The sequence below is a fragment of the Chiloscyllium punctatum genome, chromosome 11 (assembly GCF_047496795.1).
Source record: "Chiloscyllium punctatum isolate Juve2018m chromosome 11, sChiPun1.3, whole genome shotgun sequence".
Taxonomy (NCBI): domain Eukaryota; kingdom Metazoa; phylum Chordata; class Chondrichthyes; order Orectolobiformes; family Hemiscylliidae; genus Chiloscyllium; species Chiloscyllium punctatum.
In genome coordinates, this window is record NC_092749.1 from 33,481,292 (window position 1) to 33,494,572 (window position 13,281).

Sequence of the window (13,281 nt, forward strand, 5' to 3'; positions counted from 1 at the left end):
AACAGTCTGCAGTTTCAGCTACACAATGCTGTAAAATAATGAATGCATTCATAAAGGGGGCATTGTGATGTTTCATTGCATCCATATCGAATGAACAGAATGTTTAACTCTTAAATATAGTACAGTCACAGCATACATGCAGTCCCACCTCAAAAATTACATGCTCAGCTATTGGACAAGTAAATTTCCTTCAATAAGACAACACTCCACAAGTGTGCATATAATGTACCATTTTTATTGATCATTTTTCATTTACAGTTTATGCACCAAATAGATTTTCACATTTAAATTTTTTTAGGGGAGAAAAAGAGCAGAAGGATGTGAAGTGGAGAGGTGCAGATTTAACAAGGTTAGTAACAGGAGTCAAAGGAACAAATTATACTTGTGCTCCACATTTTGAGAAATCAAAAAACTTGATTTGTACAAGATGCTAGATCTCTCATTTTTCAGAGAATAGTTAAACAATTAACATACACATTGTCACATGATTCAATGTACAAAACCTCCTTCATTATGGATTGGCCTAATGAAATACAATCTTAAAAGCTATTATTACAAATTACCTATTGAATGGGAATTTCATAGGTACAATGTTTTTAGAATATATTTTAAATGCCAGAATATTTCCATTATGTTCCTAAAACTTGTAAGGATTCTTTTAAAAAAATCACCCCTTAAAGTCCAATTTCCTTTTGATTCCTAGGCTCTCTAATACCACAATCACTGAACACCTTTACTCCCAGAAAGAACTGCAGCACAAATACTCATTTGGCATTGTGAAATTCCCTCTGGATAACAGCAGCTGTATCTTCAATGCTCAGATGTCTAGTAGTCTGGTGTCTTTAGATCTTATCGCCCTCTGTTTTTCTTTGTATTACCCTTCAAAGACAATGAGAAAAACAAACCGTTGATTGGCATTGCAACTTCGTTTTGTGCCTACTTCGAGTGAACAGGGAAATGCCAAATGTGTTGATAATGTCTTTGTACATTAATAAAGAGCTCCTCGTTCTAATTTAGCTGACTTTTGAACGTACTGGAATAAAGCACATGTTGAAGTTTATGAATGATGAAAAACTACCTAAAAGAGGGAGGTGAAGCTGTGCACATATTCTTCAGTATTTTCTTTCTTTTCCATTTTACTGAGCTATCCACCAACCTTTCCTCGAACATGAAAGGTACTAATAGGTGTATTAGCATAACAAGACTTCTATGTTAACTTAAAAAGACTTAATGGTACTGAAAGATCTGAACGTGCCTAACAAGGTTCACAGGAAACATTACCATTCGTCACTCTCTGGCCTGAATTGCAATACCAATAACTGATCATAGGTGCTGATTCATTATTGGATTATTTTACCGCTGGTAGAAGATTAGATTAGATTCCCTACAGTGTGGGAACAGGCTCTTTGGCCCAACAAGCCCACACCCACCCAGACCCATTTCCCTCTGACTAATGCACCTAACACTATGGGCAATTTAGCATGGCCAATTCACCTGACCTGCACATCTTTGGATTGTGGGAGAAACCGGAGGAAACCCATGCAGACACAGGGAGAATGTGCAAACTCCACACAGGCATTCACCTAAGGCTGGAATTGAATCCAGGTCCCTGGCGCTGTGAGGCAGCAGTGCTAACCACTGAGCCACCATGGGGATAGAAGATAATACAACATTGTGTTCTCGAGCTATTTTGTGTTGTGCTTGACCTGCTCATTTGAAAGTACAGTATTTTAAAATTTTTTTTCCCCAAGGTCAATGAACATTCTGTGGTACACTGTGCTGCCACTCAGGCCTTATATGCACAGTTTAGATTTTTAAAAATTTAACCTATTTTTCTAATCAATCTGTTCAGAGATATTATTACACACCTGTGGAGCACGTGAGACTAGAACTTCTGTCTCTCAGTACAGGAGTATGTACACTACCACTGTGCCACAAAGGGCCCTGCATAGAGTTTATAGGAAATGGTTTACAGCTGTTCCTTAACCAAGGCTTCACCACTTGCACCAGATTTGTATCAGGTAATTTACTTTTTTTCAGTAAAGATCACAATACTGAGCAATAATTTACACCCATTCTAAGGGAATTCCAGATTTTTTTTGTTACTTCTTAAACAAAAAAAGCTATATATTCCTACTATATTGTTTGCTTGTGGAAAGACTAGTTTAATAATTAAAGGTCTCCCTTTTAAGCTCAAGATGTGCAAAATTCCTTTCCAACAGGGTTTTTAATCTGTGGAATTCACCTTCCCACAAAGTAGGGGAGGTTGGGTCACTGAAGTTGTTCAAGGCAAAGTTAGATAGATTATTGATCAACAAGGAAATCAATAGTCAGGAGGTTCAGACAACAAAAAATAGTTGTGAGCACCAACAGATCAGGCTTGATCTTGTTGAATGCAGATGCAGGTTTGAAGGACTGAATGGCTGACTCTGGTTCCCAAGTCCTATGTTTTCCATAGAACAATGCAGAGCAGAACAGGCCCATCAGCCCTTAATGCTGCACCGACCTGTGAACTAATCCAAGCCCATCCCCCTACACTATCCCATCATCAACTATGTGTTTATCCAAAGATTGTTTAAATCTCCCTAATGTGGCTGAGTTGACTACATTAGCAGGTAGGGCATTCCATGTCCTCACCACTCTCTGCGTAAAGAACCTGCCTTTGACATCTGTCTTAAATCTATCACCCCTCAATTTGTAGCTATGCCCCCTTGTACAAACGTCATCATCCGAGAAAAAAAGACTTCTACGGTCTACCCTATCTAATCCTCTGATTATCTTGTATGTCTCTATCAAATCCCCTCTTAGCCTTCTTCTTTCCAATGAGAACAGACCCAAGTTTCTCAGCCTTTCCGCATAAGACCTTTGCTCCAGACAAGGCAACATCCTGGTAAATCTCCTCTGCACCTTTTCCAATGCTTCCACATCCTTCCTGAAATATGGGGCAACTAGAGGTGTACACAATATTCCAAGCGAGGCCACACTAGCATTTTGTATAGTTACAGCATGACGTTACAGCTCCAGAACTCAATCCCTCTACTAATAAAACCTAACACACTGTATGGCTTCTTAACAACAGTATCAACCTGGGTGGCAATGTTCAGGAATCTACGTGCATGGACTCCAAGATCCCTCAACATATCCACACTACCAAAAATCTTTCCATTGCCTTCCTGTTATTCTTCCCAAAGTGAATCACCTCACATTCATCTGCATTGAACTCCATTTGCCACCTCTCAGCCCAATTCTGCAGTTTATCCAAGTCCCCCTGCAACATGCAACATTCTTCCACACTGTACACTACTCCACCGACTTTAGTGTCATCTGTAAACTTACTAACCCATCCACCTATCCTGCATCCATGTCATTTATAAAAATGACAAACAGAGGTGGTACCAAAACAGATCCTTGTGGCACACCACTAGTAACTGGACTCCAGGCTGAATATTTTCCACCAACCACCACTCGCCACCTTTTTACAGAAAGCCAGTTTCTAATCCAAACTGCTAAATCACCCTCAATCCCATGTTTCTGCATTTTCTCCAACAGCCTACCATGTGGAACCATACCTTTCCCTTTCCATCCCTAAACTAAATGTAACTGAATTATGGCCACTCTCTCCAAAGTGCTCACCTACCACTAAATCAAACACCTCGTCTCAATAACTGCCATTCTAATTGGCGTCCAGCCCAGGGTTGCTTCCAAAATGTATGCGCTCTTTTCAAATAGTATACATCCACCAACTTGTCCTTCTCAGAAATAATGTTGGTCAGATTACAAACAAAATCTTGGAAGGGAAAGGAAAACTTGGGTCAGCTTTAATGGCACAGCCAATGCTATCACTACAATTTCCATGGGTCATTACAGTATATGGCCTGCAACCCAAATAGAATTACTCTTGATTTAATCAAGTGGTATGTGAATGCTTTTCTTAGTTTTAGATTATTCTCTTATTTATTTGTAGGATGATATTTAAAAATTTAATGTATTACTTGCAAGTTTATACAAATTGCATCAGATCTGCACCTTGCTATTGGTCTTCAGCAGATTCAAAAAATTAACAAAACCAAAAGGAAAAAAGTCGAAAACCGTGCTGTCTTCTCACCTTACTGGATTAGTGGTGCTGGAAGAGCACAGCAGTTCAGGCAGCATCCAACTAGCAGCGAAATCAACGTTTCGGGCAAAAGCCCTTCATCTTATTCCTGATGAAGGGCTTTTGCCCGAAACGTTGATTTCACTGCTCGTTGGATGCTGCCTGAACTGCTGTGCTCTTCCAGCACCACTAATCCAGTATTTGATTTTCAGCATCTGCAGTCATTGTTTTTACCTTGTTGATTCTCACCTTACTGCCCATTCGAAGAGAGTCAATTTCTTCCCTTTGTTTTGACAAAGTCTCATTCATACTACATAAATGATCACTCATCATACTCAGCTGATCTTCATAGCTCCTCTTTGTAGTCATTAACTCATCCTGTTTTAAATTAAGACAACACCATATTAAAACAGGAATTGCAACAGGAAGGTGTAGAATACATTTAGTGCACAAGCATGGAAATTCTGTGCAATGTAGAAAGGTCCACACAAAGGAATCTAATGGATATAATTTTTTGTGTCAGCAGGGAATGTTATGTTGATCAGTGGATAGATAGTATTCCTTTAAAATTGTGGCTTGGACAAAATGTTTCAAAATATTACAGCTTAATTTCAAAATAAAATAAATATTCAATTCAGATCTCATGTATTGCCATTTCAAAAAGATTTGTATGTTATGAATGTGGGCTCAGTGGTATTAGGTATTCCTATAGTTTGTCGTCATTGCCCTTACATAACCTAACTCAATCCTACTATCCTTTACCCACTTAAAGGATTCTGTAATCAAGAGATAAAGTAGTAAACTGGATATTCATGTTTTTGTCACTGCTTACATTTGCAAAATTGGTCAGGGAAAATTCAGGGAAAGCACTACTAGACTCAAGTCATTCAGATGTTTTATCCCACAACACGACAATGCAAATATCTGTGACAATTTAACTAAATACAATTCTACTACAGGTAGACAATCCTTTATCTGAAATGCTCCAAAGTCCGAAGGTTTTTTTGTGGGTGATTTTTCTCATTAACAAGATTGTTTAGCGTGCGAACATTTAAACCAAATCCACACCCATTCAATACGTGTCACTTCGGTGCGACGTTGGTGGGGGGTGGCAGCGGCCTAGCATTGGCAGGGCTGGATTCTGTTTCAAGGCCTGTTTTACTCAGTGTGTGGGGTCATTCGTTAAGATTTTTAAAAATTTCACCAAACTGTCACTTATTCTGAAATTCGAAAAATTCTGAATTTCGAAAACCAGCTGGTCCCGAGCATCTTGGATAAAGGATTGTGCACCTGGACTACCAATACTGGGCTGTTTCAACGTTGTATTTATTGTGGTGAAAACTCACTGTCCCACTTCCAGCTTCCTTCAAAAAAAAAGCTTTTAGTACATTGGCCATCTTAGCTGTCATCCTTCATTTTACCATATGAAAATAAATGAGAAAACAACCTTAAACTGATGGAACAGTGGCTACAGTGAACAGGATATTTTTTTTTAAAATGATTTTAAGAGATGGGAGTTTGCTTGTAATGCTGGCTATTCCTACTTACCCTTGAACAGAGTTGTTTGCTAGCCCATTTCAGAGGGCAAATGAGAGTCAAGCACAGTGGATCTTGATTCACATATGTGCCAGACTGGTAGAGATGGCAAATTTCCTTCCTTATCAGGTATTAACGAACCAGCTGGTAGTAATAGCTGAGAGTTTCTTCGTAATCATGAGAGAGACTGGCTTTTAATCCAGATTTATTAATTGAATTTAAATTCCATAAACTGACTTGGTGGGATCTAAAGAATATCCCCACAGCATTACTTAAGGACTCTAAATTACAAGTCCAATGACATTACCACCATGTCACAGTCTTCACCCATTGGAAAAAGATTTGTAATTAGACTTCTGAATTCTGGCAGCCAGATCAGTGTTTTATTCTGTCCTTCATATAACTCTTTTGCTAGATACAGGTTCTGGGTAAAGAAGAGATCCAGTATTGGAAGATGTGGCAAATTAAAAAGGAAAGGGAGAAGCCAATAGTAAAGGTACCAATAATGGCAATAATTACCAGCATGTAGCAGGAAGGCGCACAAAAATCAGGACAAGACAGAAGGGTTCTTTGGACAAATAGCAACAAATTTGTATTACCTTATAGACATTTGGTTGCAAGGTGACCTGGCTGGGACCCAGATTCAGGGATAGTTGGCATTTTGGAAGTGCAGTAAGCGAGGAGAATGTGCTGGGATAGCTTAGTTAATTACAGATGACATTAGTACAGTAGCAAGAGGTGATTTTGTAATCAAGATGTAGGGTCAATTGGTTAGAGACAAGAATTCCAAAAAGGTGAGAATTCACTTGTGGGAGTATAATACAGGCCCCTAAATAAGAGCTACACTGTCAACATAGTATACCAGAAAAAATAATGACTGCTTGTAAGAAGGTACTGAAATAATGAGTAATATTAATTTATATATTGATTGAACCAGATTGGCAAAGATTGCAAAGCGTACTAGCATAATTTCATAGTGTGGCACATTCCTGTACCAACTAAGGAACAAGCTATTCTAGAACTGGCCATGCGCAATGTAACAGGATGAATTAGTAACCTTAAAATAAAGAAGCCTCAAGACAGATGCAATTATAACAAGAGTTTGAGAGGAAAATTGATAAGCTAGAACGACAGCTTTAAAACTTAAATAATGGCAATTACATAGATATGAAAACAGACCAAGCTGAATTGAACTGGGTAATTAGGTTAAAAAACAGAACAATACAGAAGCAGTGGGAGACATATTTGATAATCATTTAGCAAAAATCCATTCCAGTGTGAAAGACTTCAGGAAGAGGATGCACCATCTGTTTGCTAATAGAAGTTAGAGAGTATCAGACTGAAGGAAAATTAATACAATTGTGCAAACATTACCAGTAGGACAGAAAATTGGCTTATTTTTAAAAAGTGATTAAAAACATGATAAAGTACAAGAGACAGATTAAGAAATATAAAAGGTTGGTAAGTCTCGATCTGTAGACTGGCTGTATGTATTTACATTCTATCATATGCATACTCAAGAGGGTTTATATTTCTTCCTACCTGCAATCGCACAATGTTTTGATTGGCAACTTTTATTTCGTCTAAGAGGGCTTCTCTGGACTTTTCTGCCAGTGCTAAGCGTTTAGCGAGGGCTCGACACTACAAATTTATAAAATAAAAAGCATTTTGTAGGAACATTTTCTAATTCATACAATATTTCTGTTTAAAACTGTGATCTGAAAACCTGCCCCAGAGCAGCTGGGAATATTGTCTTGAAACTCTTATCCATAAACCTTTAAACAAAAATCAACAATCTCAATGAATGGTTCCTTACAGGATGCCTTGTTCAAGTTTACACCCTGTCACTTTCTAACAGGTTTTTACTCTAACTTCCCCAAGAAAATGCAACATTTTGTCCATTCACACCACTGTCCAAGATTTCAAATAACTGTGAAATTTGCAATTTGAAAAACTTCGAATGGGTATACTACACATGCTACTCTCAGTGCTGTCTTCTCTACATTAAGAAAGGAGTAAAGGAGTAGGCCATAAGGCAACTCGAGAATGCTGTCATTTGGCTAACCTTAAATTATATCATTTATGATGCGTTTGAAACCCTGCATATTAGATAATTGATTTCCTGATCACCTTACACACGTCCCTGCTAGTCACAAATCTTTTTAGCTCGGACATCCCATTTTGCACCCATGATACTGTTCCAAGCACAACAGAAGTAGCATCTCATCTTCCTCCTCATCATGCAGCTACCTACTTCAAGCATCAACTTGTTTAACTCCAAAACTTTAATAGTTTCTCAGTGAGGGTGATACAGTCATTTGTTGGGGCTGTTGGCATTCTAGGTGGAAGGTGGTTGCCTTGTGGATCCTTTTTCTAGAACAGTGCTTACCCAAGGTAGAGATTCAAAATAAAAGTCTTGGGCCCCAAATCATTTTGGCCCACAGTGCTGTGAAGTGGACATTCTTTGCAACATTGCAGTTTCCTTATGACTTCTCAAAACCCTACAGAAGGACGGCAAGACACAGAATACTGCTTTGGAACAGTGAAAACCAGGCTTTCATTATCCCCAGAGTTGCTACACCCAAAGCTGAAAATTATTGTTTCATTGCTGGAAGCAAAAATCAGGAGGGAGGTTCATTTCATGATACACGTTCACTTATCCAGTCCATTTTTGTGCCATAGGAAGTGCATGGGAGCAATTGCTAGAACCGACTCTTTATTTAGTATACTATAACAAATGCAGCAAAAAAATCTTTATATCACTGCAAATATGTAGTTCACTTATAAAACTGTCAGAGACTTGGGCAAGTAATCTAGACTGACATTTCAGTATACCACTGAGGGAATGGGATCATATTTCAAATGAGATATTAGAAGAGGGCTCTCTTTCCTCTCTCAAGGAGACATAAACCCCCCCCCCCCCCCCCCGAAAGCATTACATGAATAGGAGTAGTTGGGTTCCCAGTCTCTGGAGAATTTATTACTCAACGACATCACTAAAAAAGGTGATCTGATCGTTAATCTTGTTGTTTATGAGTTATTTGTGTGCATATGTTCCTCCACATTACAAAAATAACTAAATTTCAAAAGGTTCAAGATGACTCCGAAGTGATCTTAACAGGCACTGTATAAATACAAATACTTTATTTCTTCATTTAAGTGCAAAATGTAAAGACTGATCATTCAAAACTTGCAGAACTCTCATGCACCGATGAAATCAAAACAATTACATAAAAGCAAAATACTTTGGATGCTGGAAATAGATGGATTGACAGCCTTTGGAGAGTGAAACAGCATTCTTAACAGCTTCTCTCACCACAAATGCAGCCAGACCTGAGTATTTCCATTACTTTCTTTCATATACTTTTTTGTAGGCTGATATATTTCCAAGCATCATTCAAATAAAGAATTCTTCTGATTCTGTTGAGCACAAAAGATCTGATAATGTCAGCACTAAAAGCCTGTTATGAGTCAATAATATTACCTCTGCATAGAAATGCACTGACTTGCTGTCACCTATCTGAAGTTGTGAGGTTAGCTCAGCCACTCTCATCATGTAGTGATTTTTGATCAACTGTTCACGTGACTCCGCATCAGGAATCTGAAAATAAACACATAGGATATTTCTTTAGAGGAGACTGGTAATGTTATTTATGGTGCCACTTTAAAATCTGTTAATTACTTTTCATTTAACCAAACATTTAAAATATGGCATAAGACATGCAAACAAATGAGGACTACTTCAAAATCTACATTCTCTATTGCTTTCTGAATAAGTTGTTTAATCTAATCAGTTATAACGACCGAGCTACAATTACAAATAACGCATCAAATTCTAATTCTAACAAATGAACAAACTTTGTTCATTTCAAAATGAAGTTATGCTTGCAATGCACTTAACTAGTTAATTTCCAACAAAGAATGCAAAGGATATCACAGTTACCTCATTGTTGATGGTGGAAGTGGTCAACATTCCAACCTAGCAAAAAAGAACTTTCATTCAGCTCAAGTTTCAGGCTACTGAAAACATTAAAATACACCACAAGCAAAAGGAGAGGACTCACGAGAATGAGGCAGTGGTTCAGTGAGGATCTTGAGGACACAATTTTCTCTTCGCCAAAACTGCTGAGTTTTATACTTAACATACCTTAAATTACCTTAAAACTGTGGCAATTCACAAGTTTCTAAACTGTTGCCATTTAGAATTCATTTCCTCAAATGCTCTGAGTAAATCACTACTCACTACAATGGTTTGAGAGACATCATCCCCTGCCAGGATTTAAATGACCTTAAAAAGCTTTAAACGACCTTAGTTAATTAGACATGGCAGGGAGATGGGGTGGGAGAAGAGCGTGTTCCCAAGTGGCAGACTGTATTGGGCATGGATGTGATGTAATATTGATAAAATAGTACATTGAAATCTAATCTTAGCTCACTCATGAGGAATGCCCCTTGGAAAAGGCGCTGGAAGAGTAGTCACCTCTCTTGGAACAGTATCTGGGAATTAAGGCCATGATGTTTGGGAGAGAAAAAACAAAACAAACCAACTTAAGTCTTAGTTCCATTAAATTAAAGTCTTATTTCAATTACCAGGCTAGTGCTTCTAACTGGCTCTTTGGAATCCTTTTCAACAAATGGCAATTCTTCTTCAAGTTTAGGAATAGTACCATTCTCCTGGACAGCACCAACAAAAGTCATTTTCCCAGTCACTGTAGGTTTCAATTGACTTTCCAGCTCAGTTAAACGTTGATTCTCCTTCTCCAATTTTATTTTGGCTAATTGAGCTTCTAACATCCAGTGTTCTTTCTCCTGTTCCAGCTTTGCTATCTTCTCTTGGCTTTGTTGCACCTGTAAAGATGGGGGAAACCTACTTAGTTACAAACTACTTCTTTAAGTGTTCGGGGCTATAGCAAATTGAGGTTATTGAAATACTCCTAAGGCTTTTACATTTTCCTATTTGCAAGGCAGATGCGGTGATCAATGTTAAATTTACAGTTTTGATCCTTTTACCCTTTTAGTTGGAGACATGGCAGGGTGTAGACCAGAGTGGTGCTGGAAAAGCACAAGCAGGTCAGGCAGCATCTGAGGAGCAGGAAAATCAACATTTCAGGCAAAAGCCATTCATCAGGAATATGGCATGGCAGAGTGGCATAGTAATCCAGACGCCCAGGATCTGAGGACAGGAGTTTATATTCCACCAGCTGCCATAGCGGAATCTAACTTTAATTAATAAGTCAGGAACAGAAAGCTAGTCTCAGTAATAATGACCATGAAACTGTCATCGTTGTAAGGAATTCTGCCTTCCTTGGTCTGGCATACAGGCAACTTCAGAGCTACAAGAATGTGGTTGACTTGCAACTACCTCTGAAATGGCCTAGCAAGCAATTCATTTCAAGTGCCCATAATCATGGGTAACAATGTTAACCTTGTCAGTGAGTCCCACAAAGTTTAAAAAAGCTAACTTTCAAAACAACACAACTGCCAAAGAGAATGCAAACCACAGAATCAGTTTAACTATAGCCTATATAATTATTTCTAATCAAATGACCTCTAAAAGCTTTAATTTTAAAATTTTTAAAACAGTCAAAACCTTAACCTTTGTAGCAAATCTAATTTAGAAATCACAAAGAAATTCAAGCCAACCATCTCAGACTTCACAAACAATTTAATGGTTGATTACAGGAAACCATCATGTAGATCATAAGTTGAGTGGTGTTTCACTGGCAGGGCTGTGGATGTGGTGGGCATTAAGGAAAGCTTAAACTAATATCTTGCTTCACATTTTGGAAGATGGGGAATGGGGGATGAGACGGATGGAAATGTGATGTCATTGGGTTGGTAATCCAGAGAGCCTGGCTAATAATCTGACAGCAATGTGTTAAATCTTCGAGGAGAAAGTGAGGACTGCAGATGCTGGAGATCAGAGCTGAAAATGTGTTGCTGGAAAAGCGCAGCAGGTCAGGCAGCATCCAAGGAACAGGAGAATCGACGTTTCGGGCATCAGCCCTTCTTCAGGAAGAAGGGCTGATGCCCGAAACGTCGATTCTCCTGTTCCTTGGATGCTGCCTGACCTGCTGCGCTTTTCCAGCAACACATTTTCAGCAGTGTGTTGAATCCCAACATGTCAAAGGGTGAAATTTGAATTCAACTTGTAAATCTGAAATTTAAAAAAAGCTAATTTGTTTCCATTAAATAATCAATTATTATTAAAAAAAAATAGATTCACTAATTCTTCAAGAAAAAGGAAAACCTGTAATCTTTACTGTGTATGGCCTATACATGACTCCTGACCCCAGCAATGTGGGTTGACTCTTGACTGCTCTGAAATGCCTGAGTGCGAATGGGGATTTGAGGTTACAATCAGATCAGCTATGATCTCATTGAATGTTGAAGCAGGATTGAGAAACTAAATGGTCTACTCCTGCTCCTATTTGAATGCTCATATGTACATTCATCATTTTTTTAAAGCTATATAATATTAGTTAAGTTCTATTCTCATCACATTAAAATTCCTGACAAGCAATCCTCCTCTGACAAAGTTTTGAACTATAAAGAATAGCATATCTTTAAAAATGAATAGTTTACCTCTTCCAGTATAATACGCTCAATTTACAGGTTAGCTCAATTGTTACTTAAGATATACAAATTCAAAAATCAAAAAAGACAAAGGATATGTTATAACAAAAATTACTGATTGCCACGTGTCACAGGGTACATCTAGACCAGTAGCTGCAGTCGGATTCTTGCAAAGGAGATTTGGTTCAACATGGCTTGGCAGATAAGGATGTAATTTGATTGTTTTGTATAAGTATGCACAACAGCAGTTTCCTCAAGGTTAGAAATTTAAATGCTCAGGGAACTGAACAAGGAGCATTCCTGCTCTCATATTTGAAGTCAGGCCAGGTAAGCTTGCTTTCGTTTGGCTGAACTGGTCCTCACCCTTAACAATTTCTCCTTTGAATCCTCCCACTTCCTCCAGACCAAAGGCGTAGCCATGGGCACACGTATGGGCCCCAGCTATGCCTGTCTCTTTGTTGGCTATGTAAAACAGTTGATCTTCCGTAATTACACCGGCACCACTCCCCACCTCTTCCTCCGCTACATTGATGACTGCATTGGCGCCACCTCGTGCTCCCGCGAGGAGGTTGAGCAATTCATCAACTTCACCAACACATTCCACCCTGACCTTAAATTTACCTGGACTATCTCTGACACCTCGCTCCCCTTCCTGGACCTCTCCATCTCCATTAGTGACGACCGACTTGACACTGACATTTTTTACAAACCCACCGACTCCCATAGCTACCTGGATTACACCTCTTCCCACCCTATCTCTTGCAAAAATGCCATCCCGTATTCCCAATTTCTCCGCCTCCGCCATATCTGCTCCCAGGAGGACCAGTTCCACCATAGGACACACCAGATGGCCTCCTTCTTTAGAGACCGCAATTTCCCTTCCCACGTGGTTAAAGATGCCCTCCAACGCATCTCGTCCATATCCCGCACCTCCGCCCTCAGACCCCACCCCTCCAACCGTAACAAGGACAGAACGCCCCTGGTGCTCACCTTCCACCCTACAAACCTTCGCATCAACCAAATCATCCACCGACATTTCCGCCACCTCCAAACAGACCCCATCACCAGGGATATAT

General features: G+C 39.0%; 1 protein-coding gene across 3 annotated transcripts in view; it reads right to left on the reverse strand.

Annotated features, from left to right (window-relative positions):
* Positions 1–215: 215 nt before the first annotated feature.
* The window catches only part of ppp1r21 (protein phosphatase 1, regulatory subunit 21), a 105,645-nt gene continuing 92,579 nt past the window's right edge, over positions 216–13,281 (reverse strand). For all 3 annotated transcript variants that reach the window (XM_072580601.1, XM_072580602.1, XM_072580600.1), the window contains 6 exons: positions 10,220–10,477; positions 9,573–9,608; positions 9,114–9,230; positions 7,172–7,270; positions 4,343–4,471; positions 216–879 (listed from right to left, as the gene is read on the reverse strand). In XM_072580601.1, coding sequence (XP_072436702.1) covers positions 850–879; positions 4,343–4,471; positions 7,172–7,270; positions 9,114–9,230; positions 9,573–9,608; positions 10,220–10,477 — 669 coding nt within the window. In that variant the 3' untranslated portion in view covers positions 216–849. The remainder of the gene's footprint in view (positions 880–4,342; positions 4,472–7,171; positions 7,271–9,113; positions 9,231–9,572; positions 9,609–10,219; positions 10,478–13,281) is intronic.